The sequence below is a fragment of the Ornithorhynchus anatinus genome, chromosome 2 (assembly GCF_004115215.2).
Source record: "Ornithorhynchus anatinus isolate Pmale09 chromosome 2, mOrnAna1.pri.v4, whole genome shotgun sequence".
Lineage (NCBI taxonomy): Eukaryota > Metazoa > Chordata > Mammalia > Monotremata > Ornithorhynchidae > Ornithorhynchus > Ornithorhynchus anatinus.
The window spans coordinates 138,319,829-138,337,555 of NC_041729.1; the positions used below are offsets into that span (position 1 = coordinate 138,319,829).

The 17,727-nt window shown below is 65.5% G+C and overlaps 2 protein-coding genes across 2 annotated transcripts; one reads left to right on the top strand and one right to left on the bottom strand.

Moving 5' to 3' along the window:
- The first annotated feature begins 7,751 nt into the window (after positions 1-7,751).
- Positions 7,752-15,134, top strand: FHIP1B (FHF complex subunit HOOK interacting protein 1B). The gene is made up of 12 exons (XM_029057775.2): positions 7,752-7,965; positions 8,097-8,759; positions 9,379-9,537; positions 9,796-9,882; positions 10,520-10,687; positions 10,941-11,020; positions 11,363-11,535; positions 11,845-12,187; positions 12,225-12,721; positions 12,988-13,166; positions 13,812-13,974; positions 14,408-15,134. Exons 1-12 carry the CDS (start codon positions 7,828-7,830, stop codon positions 14,719-14,721), a joined length of 2,964 nt encoding a protein of 987 aa, XP_028913608.1. The 5' UTR covers positions 7,752-7,827; the 3' UTR covers positions 14,722-15,134.
- Positions 15,135-15,309: 175 nt separating this feature from the next.
- Positions 15,310-17,042, bottom strand: C2H11orf42 (chromosome 2 C11orf42 homolog). Its single transcript, XM_029057774.2, has 3 exons — positions 16,847-17,042; positions 15,679-16,486; positions 15,310-15,573 (listed from the first exon to the last, which is right to left on the bottom strand). The coding sequence occupies exons 1-3, from the start codon at positions 16,913-16,915 to the stop codon at positions 15,440-15,442; spliced, it is 1,011 nt and encodes a 336-aa protein (XP_028913607.1). The 5' UTR covers positions 16,916-17,042; the 3' UTR covers positions 15,310-15,439.
- Between the last annotated feature and the right edge of the window lie 685 nt (positions 17,043-17,727).

Genomic DNA, 17,727 nt, shown 5'->3' on the forward strand with positions numbered 1-17,727 from the left:
GCTGGGGTGGATGCAAGCAGATCGGGTTGGACACAGTCCCTGTCCCACGTGGGGCTCACAGTCTCAATCCCCATTTTACAGATGAGGTAACTGAGGCCCAGAGAAGTTAAGTGACTTGCCCAGAGTCACACAGCTGACAAGTGGTGGAGTCGGGATTAGAACCCATGACCTCCGTCTCCCAAATCCGGGCTCCTTCCACTGAGCCACGCTGTGCCTCAGTTACTGTAAAATGAGGATGAAGACTGTGAGCCCCACGTGGAAGAGCCTAATTCCCTTGTATCTACCCCAGCCCTTAGAACAGTGCTTGGCACATAGTAAGCGCTTAACAAATACCAACATTATTATTATTATTGTTATCCAGCTTTCCCTTCCTCTCTGTGGGGAACCGGGCTTGCTGGACAGAGGTCAGTGGAAAGAGCCCGGGCTGGGGAGTCAGAGGTCATGGGTTCAAATCCCAGCTCCGCCACTTAGCTGTGTGACTTTGGGCAAGTCACTTCACTTCTCTGGGCCTCAGTTACCTCATCTGGAAAATGGGGATGAAGACTATGAGCCCCTCGTGGGACAACCTGATCACCTTATATCCTCTCTAGTGCTTTGAACAGTGCTTTGCACGTAGTAAGCGCTCAACGAATGCCATCGTTATCATTATCCTCTGTGGCTACTCTGGCAGGGGGTAGGGCGGCAGGCTGCCTCCCCTATAATGTGCCTGTGACCCCCTCCCTCCCCCAGGACTGAGGGCAACTGGGTCCGGCAGGGAAGGAAGTGGAGGCGGGGTTTGGTAGCCGGGATAATTATAATAATAATTATGGTATTTGTTAAGCCCTTACTATGTGCCGAGCACTGTTCTAAGTGCCGGGGTAGGTGTGAGGTAATCAGGTTGTCCCCCGGGGGGCTCACAGCTTTAATCCCCATTTTACAGGTGAGTTAACCGAGGAACAGAAAAGTTAAGCGGCTTGCCCCAGGTCACACAGCAGACAAGTGGCGGAGTCGGGATTAGAACCCATGTCCTCCCAAACCCGTTCTCCTTCCACTAAGCCACGCTGGGTCTGTGTCTGGGGTCAGTGGCCCGGGGGACCCTGAGCAGACAGGGAGGTCATTGGGACGAAGGAGAGGAGCCCGTCTGGGTCTCGGGACTCCATCTGGATCTCGGAAGCGCTTTGCCCTTCCCGTTTCTCTTTCTACCTGTGGCGGGTGGCAGGTCGAGAGCGGGCATGGCCCGTTTATCCATCGAGGGCTCTGGGGGGTCGATCAGCCTTCCTTGGGGGTTGGAAGTCGGCAAGAGCCGGGAGCGGTTAGGGGGCTGACCCTGGAGGGGGGCTCCTGACTAACCCCTTCGCCCCTTCCCCCCTTCACCTCCCCTCAGCTAAGCCCCCTTTCCCTCTGCTCCTCTCCCTTCCCCTCCCCTCAGCACTGTGCTCATTTGTATATATTATTTATTACCCTACTTATTTTGTCAACGTGGTGTCCATCCCCTGGATTCTATTTATCCTGATTATGTTGCCTTGTTTCTGTCCGTCTGTCTCCCCCGATTAGACTGTGAGCCCATCTTTGGGCAGAGATCGTCTCTATCTGTGGCCGAATTGACCATCCCAACTGCTTGGTACAGTGCTCTGCACATAGTAAGCGCTCAATAAATACTGTCGAATGAATGAATAGCTCTGGAGGGGGGGCTCCTGAACTGCTCGGACCAGTCCCCGAAGAGGGGCTCTCTGAGGGGCCCGGTACGGGACTGGACAGGGTGGTCTGGGTTGGGGCCGGAGGGAGAGTGTTTCCAAAACAAGGGCCAAGTCCCTGAGGCCGGCGGGACCCCGGGGCTGGGGGAGGGCAGCGTGGCTCAGTGGAAAGAGCATGGGCTTGGGAGTCAGAGGTCATGAGTTCGAATCCCAGCTCTGCCCCTTGTCAGCTGTGTGACTGTGGGCAAGTCACTTAACTTCTCTGTGCCTGTTACCTCATCTGTCAAATGGGGATTAACTGTGAACCTCACGTGGGACAACCTGATTACCCTGTATCTACCCCAGCACTTAGAACAGTGCTCTGCACATAGTAAGCGCTTAAATACCAAAGTTATTATTAGGGTTCGTTTTCCCCATGATGCGCCAAGCTGGGCAGAATTTGCCCAAGTCCAATCCCCAGAATACATTCCTTCCTTGCTCCTTTGGTCGCCCGGGTCCCGCTCCGAGAGCCCGCTTCCGAGAGCCCGGAGCACCCTTGGGTTCGGGCCCAGTCCGTCGAGCGTCTCCTTCCCTGGCGGGGCGTCCAAAAAGCTGGCCCTCCAGATCCAGCCCCCTGCAGCCTGAGCCCCCAGTGCTGTCCACCCCATGGCAAGGGTGGGGCGGGGCAGGGGGAGGCTCGTGGCTCACCCTCGCCCAGCCTGGGCAGGAGGAAATGCCCCCTCAGAAGGGGACATCCTGCTCTGAGCGCCGACGGACGTTGGGCCCGGATGCAGCTTGGCCCCCGCCGCCGGATTGAGGAAGGGCCCCTCCCTCAAGGGATGGAGGCACAGAGGCTTGGTCGGACGTCAGTCAGTCAATCACTAGTATTTATTGAGCCCTTACTGTTTGCAGAGCACTGTATCCAGCACTTGAGACCCAGATTCTGCCCTCAAGTCGTTTATGGTCTAGGAGGGAAAGACAGGCATTAACATTACAGAGAGGATTAGTGGCAGAGTGGAAGGAAATGTACATAAATTCTCAGGGGCTGGGAGTGGGGTGATTATAATAATGTTGGTATTTGTGAAGCGCTTACTATATGCAGAGCACTATTCTAAGCACTGGGGTTGATACAGGGTAATCAGGTTGTCCCACGTGAGGCTCACAGTTTATCCCCATTTTACAGATGAGGGAACTGAGGCACAGAAAAGTTAAGGGGCATGCCCACAGTCACACAGCTGACGAGTGGCAGAGCCGGGATTCGAACCCATGAACTCTGACTCCCAAGCCCGGGCTCTTGCCGCTGAGCCACGCTGCTATCAAAACGCTTAAGAGATTCAAACCCAAGTGTTTAGACGACACCGAAGAAATAATAATAATAATAATGATGTTAAGCACTTACTGTGTGCCAAGCACTGTTCTAAGTGCTGGGAAATCAGTAATTACCAGTAATCAGTAATGGCAGTATAAGGTAATCAGGTTGTCCCACATGGGGCTAACAGTCTTAATTCCCATTTTCCAGATGAGGTAACTGAGGCACTGAGAAGTGAAGGGGCTTGCCCAAGGTCACACCGCAGACGAGTGGCGGAGGCGGGATTAGAACCCACGACCTCTGACCCCCAAGCCCGGGCTCTTTGGAGTAGTAGGGGAGATGGGGAGTAGGGTGGGGAGGTGAGGGGGTGGTCAGGGAAGGCTTTCTGGAGGAGGTGTGATTGTAGGAGGGCTTTGAAGAGGGAGGCAGCGGTGGTCTGTTGGATGTAAAGCAGCGTACTCATTGGAAAGAGCCCGGGCTTGGGAGTCAGAGGTCATGGGTTCTAATCCCGGCTCTGCCTCTTGCCAGCTGTGTGACTTTGGGCAAGTCACTTAACTTCTCTGTCCCTCAGTTACCTCATCTGTAAAATGGGGATTTAAACTGGGCATCCCATGTGGGACAATCTGATTACCCTGTATCCCCCCCAACGCTTAGAACGGTGCTTTGCACATAGTAAGCGCTTAACAATGTGAAGCGGGAGGGAGTTACAGGCTTGAGAGAGGGTTCGACGGCGACAGAGACGAGATGAAAGTTCCCTTGGTGAGTACTTTGGGGTTAGAGGACCGAAGTGTAGACTGTTGGGTTGTAGCCCATTGTGGGAAGGGATTGTCACTCTTTATTGCTGAATTGTACTTTCCAAGCGCTTAGTACAGTGCTCTGCACACAGTAAGCACTCGCTAGATACGATTACATGAATGAATGAACAATAGGAGAGAAGCGAGGTGAAGTATGAAGGTGAAGGCGAGGGTGGGAGGCAGCAGAATGAAATATGGACTAGAGAAGGGCGAGGCTGGAGGTGAGGAGGTCAGTGAGGAGGCCGTTGCAAGTCAAGGCGGGAAATGTTGTGAAGGTAGACGGGACAAGATTTGGTGACAGATTGAATGTACATGTTGAATGAGAGATGAGTTGAGGATAAGGACAAGGTTGCGGACTCGCGAGACAGGAAAGGTGGTGGTGGTGATGTCTACGGTGACGGGGAATGTCGAAGGGGGGGTTGGGGTGGGAAAATAACGAGTTCTGCCTTGGACATAAGTATGAGCCTCACCGACGCATCCAGGTTAGAGAGATTCTGAAGGCTGGAGGAAATGAGAGACTGTAGAGGAGGAGAGAGATTGTGGCTGGGGTAGTGGATTTGGGAATCATCTCTGTAGAGATAGTACTTGGAGCCTTGGGAGCGAATGCGTTCCCCAAGGGAGTGGGTATAGATGGAGAATAGAAGGGGACCCAAAACTGAGCCCTGATGGACTCCCACAGTTAGAGGGTGGGAGGCAGAGAAGGAGCCCACAAAAGAGACTGAGAGGTAGGAGAACCAGGAGAGGACATTGTCAGCGAAGCCAAGGTTGGATAGTGTCTCCGGGACAAGGGAGTGGTCCACGGTGTCAGAGGCAGCCGAGAGGTCGAGGAGGATTAGGATGGAGTAGAGGCCATTGGAGAAGCAGCGTGGCTCAGTGGAAAGAACATGGGCTTTGGAGTCAGGGCTCATGAGTTCGAATCCCAGCTCTGCCACTTGTCGGCTGTGTGACCGTGGGCAAGTCACTTAACTTCTCTGTGCCTCAGTTCCCTCATCTGTAAAATGGGGATTAAGACTGTGAGCCCCACGTGGGACAACCTGATTCCCCTATGTCTACCCCAGCGCTTAGAACAGTGCTCAGCACATAGTAAGCGCTTAACAAATACCAACATTATTATTATTATTTGGCAAGAAGGAGGTCACTGGAGACCTTAGAGAGGGCAGTTTCCATTCATTCATTTATTTATTATTCATTTATGTATTTATTAAGCGCTTACTATATGCAGAGCACTGTATTAAGTGCTTGGAATGTACAATTCGGCAACAGAGACAATCCCTGCCCATTGATGGGCTTACAGTCTAATGGGGGAGACAGACAGACAAAAACAATAGCAATAGAATCAAGGGGATGTACATCTCATTAATAAAATAAATAGGGTAATAATACGTACAAATGAGTGGATGAGCACAGTGCTGGGGTGGGGGGAAGGGAGCGGGGGAGGAGCAGAGGGAAGGGGGGGGAAGGGGGCTTAGCTGAGGGCAGGTGAAGAGGGGGGCAGAGAGAGAGCAGAGGGAAAAGGGGAAGCTCAGTCTGGGAAGGCCTCTTGGAGGAGGTGAGCTCTCAGTAGGGCTTTGAAGAGGGAAAGAGAATGAGTTTGGTGGAGGTGAGGGAGGGCATTCCGGGACTGCGGGAGGACGTGGCCCGGGGGTCGACGGCGGGAAAGGCGAGGACGGGGGACGGTGAGGAGGTGGGCGGCAGAGGAGCGGAGCGTGCGGGGTGGGCGGTAGAAAGAGAGAAGGGAGGAGAGGTAGGAGGGGGCAAGGTGATGGAGAGCCTCGAAGCCTAGAGTGAGAAGTTTTTGTTTCATGTGGAGGTCGATAGGCAACCACTGGAGGTTTTTAAGAAGGGGAGTGACATGCCCAGAGCGTTTCTGCAGGAAGATGAGCCGGGCAGCGGAAGGAAGAATAGACTGGAGCGGGGAGAGACAGGAGGAAGGGAGATCAAAGAGCAGGCTGACACAGTAATCCAGCCGGGATATTATGAGGGCCCGTACCAGTAAGATAGCTGTTTGGGTGGAGAGGAGAGGGCGGATCTTGGCGATGTTATTAAGGTGAGACCATCAGTCTCGGTGACGGATCGGATGTGTGGAGTGAACGAGAGAGCCGAGTCAAAGATGACACCGAGGTTGCGGGCCTGGGAGACGGGAAGGATGGTCGTACCATCCACGGTGATAGGGAAGTCAGGGAGAGGACAGGGCTAGGGAAGGAAGATGAGGAGCTCAGTTTTGGCCATGTTGAGTTTTAGGTGGCGGGCAGACAGCCAGGTGGAGACGTCTTGGAGGCAGGAGGAGATACGAGCCCGAAGGGAGGGGGAGAGGACAGGGGCAGAGATGTAGATCTGTGTGTCATCTGCATAGAGTTGAAGCCGTGGGAGCAGATGAGTTCACCGAGGGAGTGAGTGTAGATGGAGAACAGAAGTGGGCCGAGGACTGACCCTTGAGGAACTCCTACAGTTAGAGGATGGGAGGGGGAGGAGGAGCCCTTGAAGGAGACTGAGTGAACGGCCAGAAAGATAAGAGGAGAACCGGGAGAGGACGGAGTCCGTGAAGCCAAGGTGAGATAAGGTGTGGAGGAGAAGGGGATGGTCTACAGTGTCATGGAGTGGAGGGGCCAGAAGCCAGATTGCCGGGGCTTGGAGGAGAGAGCCCACTCCACCCTCTGCTCCTCCCCCTTCACCCCCCCTCAGCTAAGCCCCCTTTCCCTCTGCTCCTCCCCCTCTCCCTTCCCCTCCCCTCAGCACTGTGCTCATTTGTATATATTATTTATTACCCTATTTATTTTGTGATGAGGTGTCCATCCCCTTGATTCTATTTATTGTGATGATGATGTCTTGTTTTTGTTTTGTTCTGTTTTGCTCTGCTGTCCGTCGCCCCCGATTAGACTGTGAGCCCATCATTGGGCAGGGATGGTCTCTAAGTCTTGCCGGATTGTACATTCCAAGCACTTAGTACAATGCTGTGCACATAGTAAGCACTCAATAAATACTATTGAATGAATGAATGAAAACTTGGTCCAGTGGGTGTAGACCGGTCATTAGCGTGCCTGGAGGGGTCCTTGAGGAGGCTCAGGAAGGAGTTCAGCCGGGAAAATCTTCCATCTCCTTCGCCAGGCCACTTGCCCGGTAGAGGTACACTGGGGTGGGTAGGCTGGAGTCCAGCCCTGAGTGGTCCTGAGGGGTCTGAACCCTAGGCCAGTCGTGGCCTGGTGGTTGCTAGAGGGGAGGAGGGAATCCCATCCCCAGGATTGAAGCCAACAACTCTGTCATGGACCCTCACCCCATATCCGGTCTTCCAGTGGAGTCCCGGGACTGTGCCTCCATCCTGGGGGAGAGGGGTCTCCCCCAATTTTGCGTGCCCCCTCCTCCTCACCCGTTACCCCTCGGGAAGCTTGTGCCTCGATGACAGCCCAGCCACTACTGTCCCACGACGTATTGGGTCAGGGTCCCACGGAGACCGGATACTGGAGGCCGGATTTCAGCGTGGGGTCGGTGCTGGGCCGTCTGGGCTGGGGCAGGGCCGGCTGGGACCCCTTTGCGTCGCCGCGGCTGCTGGCGAAGCTGCCGGTCCCGCCTCCCGCCGGGCTCCCTCGGGGCTCCCACTGCCTCAACAAGGGCCTGAACCGGGGAGCGTGGCCACAGGTGCCAAGGGTGATCCGAGCGCGGCTCGGGGGCGGACCGGGGGCAGTCTTGGGGGGTGGGAAGGCCCTTCAGAGACCTTCCCTCCGGGTGCGTTCTCTTGTGCCCCCAGCTCGGTGCCCAGACATGGCGGGCCGACGGCGCCTTCTCGCTGGTGGATGATGCTACCTGGAGTGACGTGCGCCTAGGCCTGAAGTGACTGCGCCCTCCCCCCCACCCTCCCCCTCTCTTCCCCGCCCTCCCTGACCCTTCCCCGCCCCCCTGGCCCTCCCCTACTCTTCCCGCCTCTCCCCTGCCCTCCCCTACCCTTCCCCTCTCTCCCCGGCCTCCCCTCGCTCTTCCCTGCCCTCCCCTACTCTCCGCACCTCTCCCCTGCCCTCCCTCCCCTCCCCCTGCCCTTCCCCTGCCCTTCCCGGCCCCAGCAAGCCTTGGGCTGGTCCCCATGGAGAGGATGAGTTGGCTCAGCAAGCTGGCCCCCCGCAGCGCCGGCCACCGTGCCCCCCGCGGCGCCAGCCTGCAGACCCCCGTCACCGCTGACCCCGAGACCTGCCTCATGGTTTTCAAGAACCACTGGGCCCAGGTGAGTCCCTCCGGGCCCCTCCCTCGGGCCCGGCACTGCTGGTGGGGCGGGGGCCCGCGGGCCTGGGCAGTGAGGGCGGGAGGAGGGCGCCCCCGGTCGGGCTCACGGTCCGGCCCGGCGGCCCCGGTCAGGTGTTGCGGATCCTGGAGCAGCGGGGCCCCCGCCCGGCCCCCGGCGGCCCGGACGACGCCAGCGCCGTGCGCAACCACACCTACCAGATGCTGACCCTGCTGGCGGAGGACCGGCCGGCCCCCGAGGCGCCCCCGCCGGGACCCCTGCTGGACTTCGCGCTGCGGGAGGACGTGCTGGAGCGCGTCCTGCGCTGGCAGCTGCAGTGGGACGGGGCGGAGGAGCGGCGGGCGGAGCAGCTCAAGCTCTACGAGATGCTCATCAGCCAGGCCCGCCAGCCGCTGCTCCATCACCGGGCCGTGCGTGAGCCCCTGCTGCGCCTGCTGGCCGCCTGCGGCCCCGCCCCCTCCCCTGCCGCCCCCGCCCCGGCCCCCGCCCCTTCCCTGGACGCCAACCTGGTGCTGCTGCTGAACCAGCTGTGCGTGTGTGTGGCCCGGGAGCCGGGCCTCCTGGAGCTCTTCCTGCAGGGAGCGCCGGAGCCGGGCCCCGGCCCCGCCCCCGACGGCCCCCCCAGCCTCCTGCTCTTTTCCCGCCTCGTCCCCTTCATCCACCGCGAGGGACCCCTAGGGCAGCAGGCCCGGGACGCTCTGCTCCTGCTCATGGCCCTCTCCGCCGGCAACCTCACCGTGGGCCGCTACATCGCTGACCATTCCTACTTCTGCCCGGTCAGTGCCTCCCCGGGGCGGGGGGCGGGACGGGCAGCCGACTCACCCGCCCCGGGTCCAGCCGGGTCCGAGCGGCTTCTGGGCTCTGTTTCTTGTCCTGATCTTGTCCCGGGGCCTGGGCCGGGTCGACCTACTGACCCCTGACCCCCACGCCCCGAGTCCCGAGGGCTCACGGGAGAGACTCCGGCGAGTCGATTGTCCGAGTGGGCCCGGAGGGTAAGGGTAAAGGATCCGGGTCCACCGTCTGCTTACCTGAGGACTCCCCTCCCCACCCTCAACCAGCTGCCCACCTCCCGGATGGAACCGGACGGGGGAAGGTGGAGGCCGGAGGTCGCTCCCCCGATCCCTGTTTCCGGCCCCACGGGGTCTCTGCCAAGGTCTCCGGGCGCTGGGCGGGCTCTGAGGGACAGAGCGACCCCCTCCCCCCCTCCGCCCAATCCCCAGCCCCTTCCTCCCCCGCCCCCCACACCACACACACATCCGGTGAGGTTCGGGCCTGGGGTTCGAGCCCCGGGTGGGAGCTGAGACTGGAGAAGCGGGGGCTGATCCCCTCCCCCGTCTCCGCTCCCCATGAGGAACCAGTGTTGGACTCTCTTTCCTCCCTCCCTGTCCCTCCCAGGTGCTGGCCACGGGGCTCAGTGCCCTGTACTCCTCTCTGCCCCGCAAGATCGAGGTGCGGGGAGATGATTGGCACTTCCTGCGGCGGGAGGATTGGCTGGGCGTGTCCCCCCTCGCGCTCTTCATGAGTTCCCTGGAGTTCTGCAACGCCGTCACCCAGGTGGGGCCGGGGACGAGGATGGGGCCGGGGGGGCGGCGTGGGGAGCTGAAAGGGAGGCTGGGGGTCAAGGCGCTGGGCTCCTGAGTGATGCGGTCAATTAAGCGTGGCTTAGTGCCAGACATCCTGCTCAGTATCGGGTGGGGAGCATCTCGCGAAGTGGAGCTCTTGGAGGGGGTGGCCTTGGGGAACTGAGCGCTGAAGAGAGGGACCCAGCAGGACTCCCTGTGACCTCCCCGCTCCCCCTCCCCACCCGGCCAGGTGGCACACCCCCTGGTGCAAAGGCAGCTGGTCGATTACGTCCACAACGGCTTCCTGGTGCCCGTCATGGGGCCCGCCCTGCACAAGGTAAGGATGGGGTGTTTCAGAGGGTGAGCCGCATCGTGGGGTTGGGGCTAGGGGGATGGGACCCGGAGACCTTGTGCCTTATGTGAGGGGCTGGCAGTGTCCCCGCTGCCTGGCCCGCTCCCCTCCAGAGTGACTCCCCCCCCGCCCTGCTTCAAGGGTCGGGTTCTCGGAGGCGAGTCTGCCCGCCGGCTAGGCATCTGTGTATCTCGTCGGCCTGCGTCTGGACGTGCTGAAAACCTATGTAGGTTGGAAGTGTCCGGCCTGGCCCAGTACTGGCCACGGGCTGCCCGGGAGGAAGTGGCCTCTTCCAAATAGGAAGTAGCAGGAAATCCACTCGCACCGGTGCAGCCTTCCCCGGGAGATGCCCCCGCAGAGACCGGTAGTGCCCCCGGACCTCCCGGCCACTTGAGGTTCGGTGCAGGTCGCTTCTGGCCGGGAGCGCCGCAGGACCCCTAGTCCCCTCCTTCCCCCCTGAATTTGAGGGTCGGGGGAGCCAGGCGGCCGTTCGACTCGGAGCCCCGGGGAGCGCGGGTGGGGCTCTGGGACGGCCGGCCCGCGGGCGCGCGCGCGCCCTCCGACTCGGCGGACTCTCACGGCCTCCCCGTCCCGTCTCGTTCCGTCCCGGCCCCGGCCCCAGAGCTCAGTGGAGGAGATGATCGCCAGCACGGCCTACCTGGAGCTGTTCGTGCGCAGCGTCTCCGAGCCGGCCCTTCTACGCACGTTCCTGCGCTTTCTGCTGCTGCACCGGCACGACTCCCACACCATCCTGGACACCCTGGTGGCCCGCATCGCCAGCAACTCCCGGGTACTCCCGCGCCCACCTTCGGGCACGCTTCCCGTCCGCCCCGGTCTGCCCGGGGCGCCCGCGGCCCCCGTCCCACCCGGCACCCCGTCCTCATCGTCCCCGCCCCCTCCTCCATATCTTCAGCCCCTTCCCCGTCCCTCTAGCCCTCACCCCGCCGTGCCCCGGGGCAGGATCTTGGACCGGCGATCGGGGTCGGGGGGTGGTCCGAGGTGGCTGTGAATGTGATGCCCTCTCCTCTCCCTCCCCGTCACAGCTCTGCATGGTTTCCCTCAGCCTCTTCCGGACGCTCCTCAACCTCAACTGCGAGGATGTGCTGCTGCAGCTGGTGCTCAGGTACGGGCCGGGGAGGACCCGGTGGGGACGCCGCCGGAGGTTGGGGGGCCGGGATTGAGCCCCGGGGCCCCCCCGGGGTGACTCCACCCACCGGCCGCCCAGCGGGCTCCCCACCTCCCCCTCGGGTCTGGGGTTCGGGCAGGGTCATCCCTTCCGTTCCGCCTGGGGAATCGAGCCGGATTCCCGGGGCCCCCTCCACAGCTGGTCCGCCCCCCTCCCCGAACCTCCGCCAGTCCGTCCCCGGCGGTGTCACTCGCCCCCATCTCCTCTCCCCGCTCTCTACCCCCTCAGCTAGTGCCCCTCCCCGCTGGCTCCTGACCCCCCCGCCCCCGGCGTCTCCAGGTACCTGGTCCCCTGTAACCACGTGATGCTGAGTCAGAAACGCGCCGTGCGCGATGTGGACCTGTACGGCCGGGCGGCCGACAAATTCCTGTCCCTGATCCCCCGCTGCTGTCGCCACCGCCCCCCCAGCCCCCCGCCCCCGGGGCCCGAGGAGCACGCCGGCCGGGCCCGAGGTGAGGAGGCCGGGCCCGGGTGGGCGAGGCCCCTTGGGAGCAGCCGCTTCGGATCCGGGCGGACTCACCCGCCCGGAAAGGGTGGCACGGGCTCTCCGCGTCCGGCCCCCGGCCCGGGGTTCCACGTCTCCGCCGGGTAAAGGGTAGAGCCAGGCCGGAAGAAGGGGCGGGTGGGCGGCTACGGGGCTGAGGCGGGGATGGGGGAGCAGCCCGGGGCGGGCCAACCTGGCCCTCTGCGGGCGTGGGGGCTCCTCCCTGTCCCCTAGGCCGCCCGGCCCGGCCCTCAACCGCGGTCCGTCCCTCCCCCAGGCCCGGACAGCCCCGGCGTGGACTTGTCGTCTGCGGTGACGGTGCCCCGCCCCTCCACCCCGTCCCGACTTGCCCTCTTCCTGCGGCAGCAGAGCCTGGGCCCCGGCGAGCCCGCCGGCCCCGCCCCTCGCTCGCCGGGCCTGGCCGCCTCGCCCGGGCCCAGCCCGGGCCACCGGCCGGGCCCCGGGGCGGGAGGGGGCGGGGGGGCGCTCAACGAGGAGCCCGGCGAGCTGGAGGGGAACTACCTGGAATACCTGCGGGAGGCGCGGCTCGGCGTGGACCGCTGCGTGCGGGCCTGCCGCTCCTGGTCCGCCCCCTACGACGGGGAGCGGCCCCCCCCCGGGCCCCCCGGCCCCCGCCGCCCCCTGCGGCTCCGGCAGCCCCGGCCCCCGGACAAAGAAACGGAGCCTGCGGGAGGGACAGGGGGAGGGCCGGGAGGAGGAAGAGGAGGAGGAGCAGCAGCTGGGGGGCTTGGGCGGGGCTGGGGGGCCGCTCTCGCTCGAGGCGGGGGACTCCAGCCACCTGCCGCCGCCCCCTCAACTCAACGGGGTCCCCGAGGCCGCCAAGAAGGTGTGTCGGGGGCCGGGGGCGCTAGAGGAGGAGCTGCCGCTCGCCGGTGGAGGCCCGGGGGCCGGAGGGCTGGAGGGCTTCGGACGGGAGCTCCGGGAGCTGGAGGCGGCCCTGAGGAATGGCGGGAACGGGCTGCTCGAGCTGCCCCCGGACCCTCCGCCGGGCCAGGGGGAGGAGGAGGAGGAGGAGGAGGAGACCGCGGCGGCCTACGGGAGCTTCACCGCCCAACCTGAGGTCGAGCCCCCCGGTCACCTGCTCGGCAGCCCCCTGCACACCCCCAGCCAGGTGCCCAGCCAGCCCTTCACAGGTGAGGGCCGCCCCAGGGCGGGCCCGGCAGAGGGAGAGGAGGGGGATACGGTGGTTGGGCGCGAGAGGGCCGGGAAGACCCCGGGGACCCCGCGAACACATCCGTCCCCACTCCCCCTCCACCGGTCCCTCCCGCGGGATCGAGGTTTCTCGGGGCTGCAGCCTCCGGGCCCGACGGGGCGGGGGATTGCCCGTCCGCTCCGGGTCGGGACCGGTGCCCGGCCCGGACCCCGGGGGCATCGCCCTTGTGCCCTGTGCCCGCCGCAGGCCCGTTTGTGGCGGTGCTCTTTGCCAAGCTGGAGAACATGCTGCAGAACTCGCTGTACGTCAATTTCCTGCTGACGGGGCTGCTGGCCCAGCTGGCCTGCCACCCGCAGCCCCTCCTGCGCTCCTTCCTGCTCAACACCAACATGGTCTTCCAGCCCAGCGTCAAATCCCTCATCCAGGTGTGTGTCCCTCCCCGGGCCGACCCCGGGGGGACGGACGCGGAGGGGGGTGTGCGGGCCACGGGGGCCGGGTTAGAGCGGACCTCTGGAGAGCAGCGGCGGAGAGGCGGCGTGGCTCCTAGAGGGTAGGGCGGGGAGACTGAAGGACCTGGGTTCTGGTCCCGGCTCCGCCACCGGTCTGCTGTGTGACCTTAACTTCTCTGGGCCTCGGTTCCCTCGCCTGTAAAATGGGGATCGAGACTGGGAGCCCCATGTGGGACAGGGACCGGGTCCAGCCCTCAGAAGAGCGACACGGAGTAAGCGCTCAACAAATCCCGTTATCATTAGAGGGGAGAGTCGGTGGGCGAGGGGCGTCTAAGGACGCGGTCCGAAGAGGGGAGATGCCCGACGGGGTAGGGACTGCAGCGGGGCTGGGGCGCAGACCTCCTCCGGGGAGCTTGGCCCGAGTCCGGGGGGAGTCCCGACCGGAGCGGGCCGGGGTTCCTCCTGTCCCCGAGGCCCTGCGTAGTCAGAGGGGGAGCCCAGAGGGGAGGGAGGTGCTGGATCCTGGGTCGGGGAGGTCGAGCCAGTCGGCGGCGGGTGGAGGGGTCGTGGGGGCGGAGCTCTGACGGCGGCCCCGTCGGGCGCCGCGTCCCCCTCCGGCAGGTCCTGGGCTCGGTGAAGAACAAGATCGAGAGCTTCGCCGCGATGCAGGAGGACTTCCCCGTGCTGCTGTCCAAAGCCAAGAAGTACCTCATCGCCCGCGGCCGGCTGGACTGGGCCGAGGGCCCCGGGGCCCCGCCCGCCCTGCGCCGCACCGACGCCCTGGGTGAGCCACCCCCCAGCCCGGCCCCTCCCGGCGGCGCGGACGCCACGGGCGGGCCTCGCCTCGCCCCCCAAACCCATTTTCCTGCGTGAACCCACCCCCACCAAACCCGCCCGGGTCCGCTCTCCCCACCCCGCTCCTCCCCTGCCTGCACGAGTCCCCTAGAGGATTCCTCTTCCCGGAATGCCCCGAGTGGAGGGTGAAGCCCAGGCCCCCTGGGCTCTCCCGCCCTCGCCCTCCGGTTGGAGCCTCCTCGCCGAGCCCTGGGTCCCCGAGGGCCTCCGTGACCTCTCCTCTTCTCTCTCCACACCCGCGGGGTTCTCGCGTCGGTCCCGGGGTGCCGCCAGGGGTTCTGAGGCCCGCCGCCGTAACGCCTTAACGCGCCCCGTCCCGTCTCCGCCCCCCGCCTCCCCTCCTCCGTCCCCCCGCCCCGCAGCGAAGAGCCGGAAGCCGTCGCTCGGAGAGCTGCTTCTGCGGCACGCCCAGAGCCCCACCCGGGCCCGCCAGGCCGCCCAGCTGGCGCTGCAGCACATGCGGGAAGGGCCGGTGCTGCAGGCGCTGGCCGGCCCGGGCCCACCCCCGGCCCCTCCCGCCGCCAGAGGCCCGGCCGAGCGGCAGAGCGAGGCGCTGCGCGTGAAGAACGCCGTCTACTGTGCCGTCATCTTCCCCGAGTTCCTCAAGGAGCTGGCCGCCATCTCCCAGGCCCACGCCGTCACCTCTCCCTTTCTGCTGGACGCTCCCGAAGAGTGAGGGGCGCGTGGCCCCCTGCCCCGGTCTCCCCGGGGGAGGGAAGCGGGGAGAGGGGAAGGTAAAGGGGCGGGGCGGGGAGTCCTGTTCTCCCGGGCTCCGCCCCCGCCTCCTTGGGCCCCCCCATCCCCCTCCCTCCCACAATCTCAGCTGCACACGGTGGGGGTCGGACCCCGCCCCTCCACCTCCCCCCCACCCCCCGGGCCGTCTCCCGTGCTGCCCTCCGGCTGTCCCCTCCCCGCCGCCGCCTCCTTCGCTGGACAGTCAGGAGCGGGCGGCGGGGCGGGCCGCGGGCGGCGGCCTCGGCTTTTTTTAAGGGCGGAGGCGGTGGAGAGGGGACTTTTTAATTTATTTGAAATGAATGTTTTATGGAGAACTTGTTGCAATATGTATAAAAGGGAAATCTCTATCCTGCACCGCGTGCCTCTTCCCTAAACCCGCAAGCCGGGCCTCCCTTGGGCCGGGCGGGGTCCGAGCCGTAGAAGGAGGCGCGGGGGCCCCTCCCTCCCCGGCCCTTCCCGCCCCTGCCGGCCGGGGTCCCCGGGAGGGGCCGGGACGGGGGAGGGCCTCGCGGTAAGGAAGAGGCAGGGAGCGGGGGCTAGAGCCGGAGGAGCGGCAGTCGTGGTTTATTGGGGCCGTGATCCGCACCCCGTCCCGCCCCTGGGTCCGGCTCCCGGCCCTCCCGGCCCTTCCCCCCGCTCCCCCCAGCCGGCGGGCCCCCTCAGTCGTCGCTGTCCAACTCGGCGGACGGCCCCCGCAGCAGAGGCAGGGACATGGAGTGGCGGTCGGGGTCCGGGGGGCTGCCGCCGGGGATCCTGGCCCGGGAGCCCCGGCCGCTGTTGAAAGGCCAGCTCTCTGCGGGGGCGGAGGGACGGGGGTCAGCGCCGCCCTCGGGGGCGCCCTCCCTCTGCCCGGCCGGCCCCCGGCCCCCGCCCTCCTCCCCCGGCCCCCGCCTCGTACCCGACGGCGGGCGGGGGACCCTCCGGAAGGGGTTGCGGCCTCTGTAGGAGAGCCTGGCGGAGGGCCCGTCCGAGGGCCCCGGGCCGGGAGAGGCGGGCGGGGCGGCACCGCCGGGGGGCGAGGTCCCGGGGTCGGGGGGCGGGGTGGGCGAGCCCAGCCGGAGCCAGGTGGCCCCGCGCAGGGCCCCGTCCTCCAGGACCTTCTGCGGGCCCAGCGCGCCCCGGGGGCCCAGCGCGAACTTGAGGCAGGAGAAGGCGAGCGGCAGGGCGCGCTGCAGGCGCAGGCGTCCCGGCGGGCGGGCGGCGGGCGCCCAGCTGAGCTGCAGCCAGGAGCAGCAGAAGACCTCGTGGATGAGGTAGAGGCTCCGGAGCCCCCGCGTCCAGGCCGGGCCGGGCCGCAGCGCCAGCTGGCCGGGCCGCAGCAGCAGGAAGGCGGCCTTGCGGTGCAGCCCGCCCAGCTGCAGGCTGATGCGGCACGGCTCCCCGCCCACCAGGCGCGTCTCCTCGTAGCCCGCCTCCCCCCGGCCCTTGGGGCTGGCCTCCCGCGTGCAGTGGGCGAAGGCCTGGCCGGGCCCCCCGCCGCCGCCCCGGCCGCCGCGCCGAGGCGAGCCCTCGTCCCCGGCCGGCGCCAGCAGCCCCGGCAGAGCCCCGACCGGCAGCAGGCGGCGGCGGCGGCGGCCCCGGCGGAGCAGGCGGCCGCCGGGCGGGAGCGGCCGCTTGATCAGGACGCCCAGGAGGTCGTAGCCGCCGACGGCGTCCTCCAGGAAGGGCACGGGCACCACGGCCGGGCCGAAGCACTCCTCGATCACCTGCCCCGGGGACCGACGGCGGGAGGCTGGGCCGGGGCCCCCGGGCGCCCCTTCCCCTGAAACCCGGCCGCCTCCCTCTCCCTCCCCGCCGCCCCGGCCCCTCGGGGGGAGGGCCCTCCTGTGCTGCTGCCGCCTTCCCTGCCCGGGGCAGGGACCGACCCATCTCGAGGGTCGTCTTGCATCTCTCCCGGCGCTTAGTACAGGGCTCTGGCACACGGTAAGCGCTCAATCGGTGGCGTCACGATCGGTTAGGCCGGGAGGGGGGAGGACTCGGCGGCCTCTCCGGCTCTCCCCGAATCGTGGCGGGCCGGGAGATGCGGCGCTCTCGTGTCCGTCGCTCCCCGCACCCCCCCTCCTCACCTTGTCTTTGATGAGGGTCCAGTGGGCGTCGGCCTCGCCGAGCGACAGTGGGTATGAGGCGCCGGCCATGGGCGGGGCTGGGGCTGGGGCTCGGGGGAACCGGCCCCAGTGGGCTGGGGAGGGGGGAGCGGGGCAGAGAGAGGCACCCCGGCTCCAGCTCACTCTTACCTCCCAGCCCCACCCTCGCCCGCCCCTTCCCCTCTCCCCCCCCCCCCCCACCACCCGCCGCCTTCTGAGGTCACAGAGCAAGCCGTTGCCGGGCACCGGGCCTGGGGATTCGGGGCCTCCGGGTCCCCGGCCTTCCGCAGAAGTCATCCTCGCCCTCCCCTTGCCACCCGGCCCCGCCCCCAGCCCATTTCTGCCCCTTTCCAATGTTTTCGCTATCCCTTACCCCTCCTCCCTCCCACTCCCCCAGGTGGAAAGTTCTTCCTCTTGTCACGCCTAGGCAGTTGAGCAACCGAGCGGCAGTTGGGCCCCATTCCCGCTGGTTCTGCCCTTGGCAGACTCTGCACCTCCTGCTCCACCCTCCCAGGGGACCAGCAGTGGCCAGGCCTGACCAGGGCGTCTGGGACTCCGCTCCCCGCCCTGCTCCGCCCCTCTCGCCCCGGAGCGGAGCTTACGGGCCAGGCACGTGAATGACTGAACGAGAACGTAGAGGTCAAACGGGGTCTGCTCCCCCGGGACGGGCACGGGCTTCAGGGCAGCCGGGGAGGGAGCCGACCCTTGGCCCGAGGACAAAGGCCTGGATGCAGAGGCTGCGGTTGGGTGCGGGGGGGGGGGGGGGGGGAGAGGGGCGTAAGGGAGAAGCAGAGCGAGGGGTGGGAAACTGGGCAGGGAAAAGGCCACGGTGAAGCCAGATCCCTCGGATCCCTTCCAGCAGG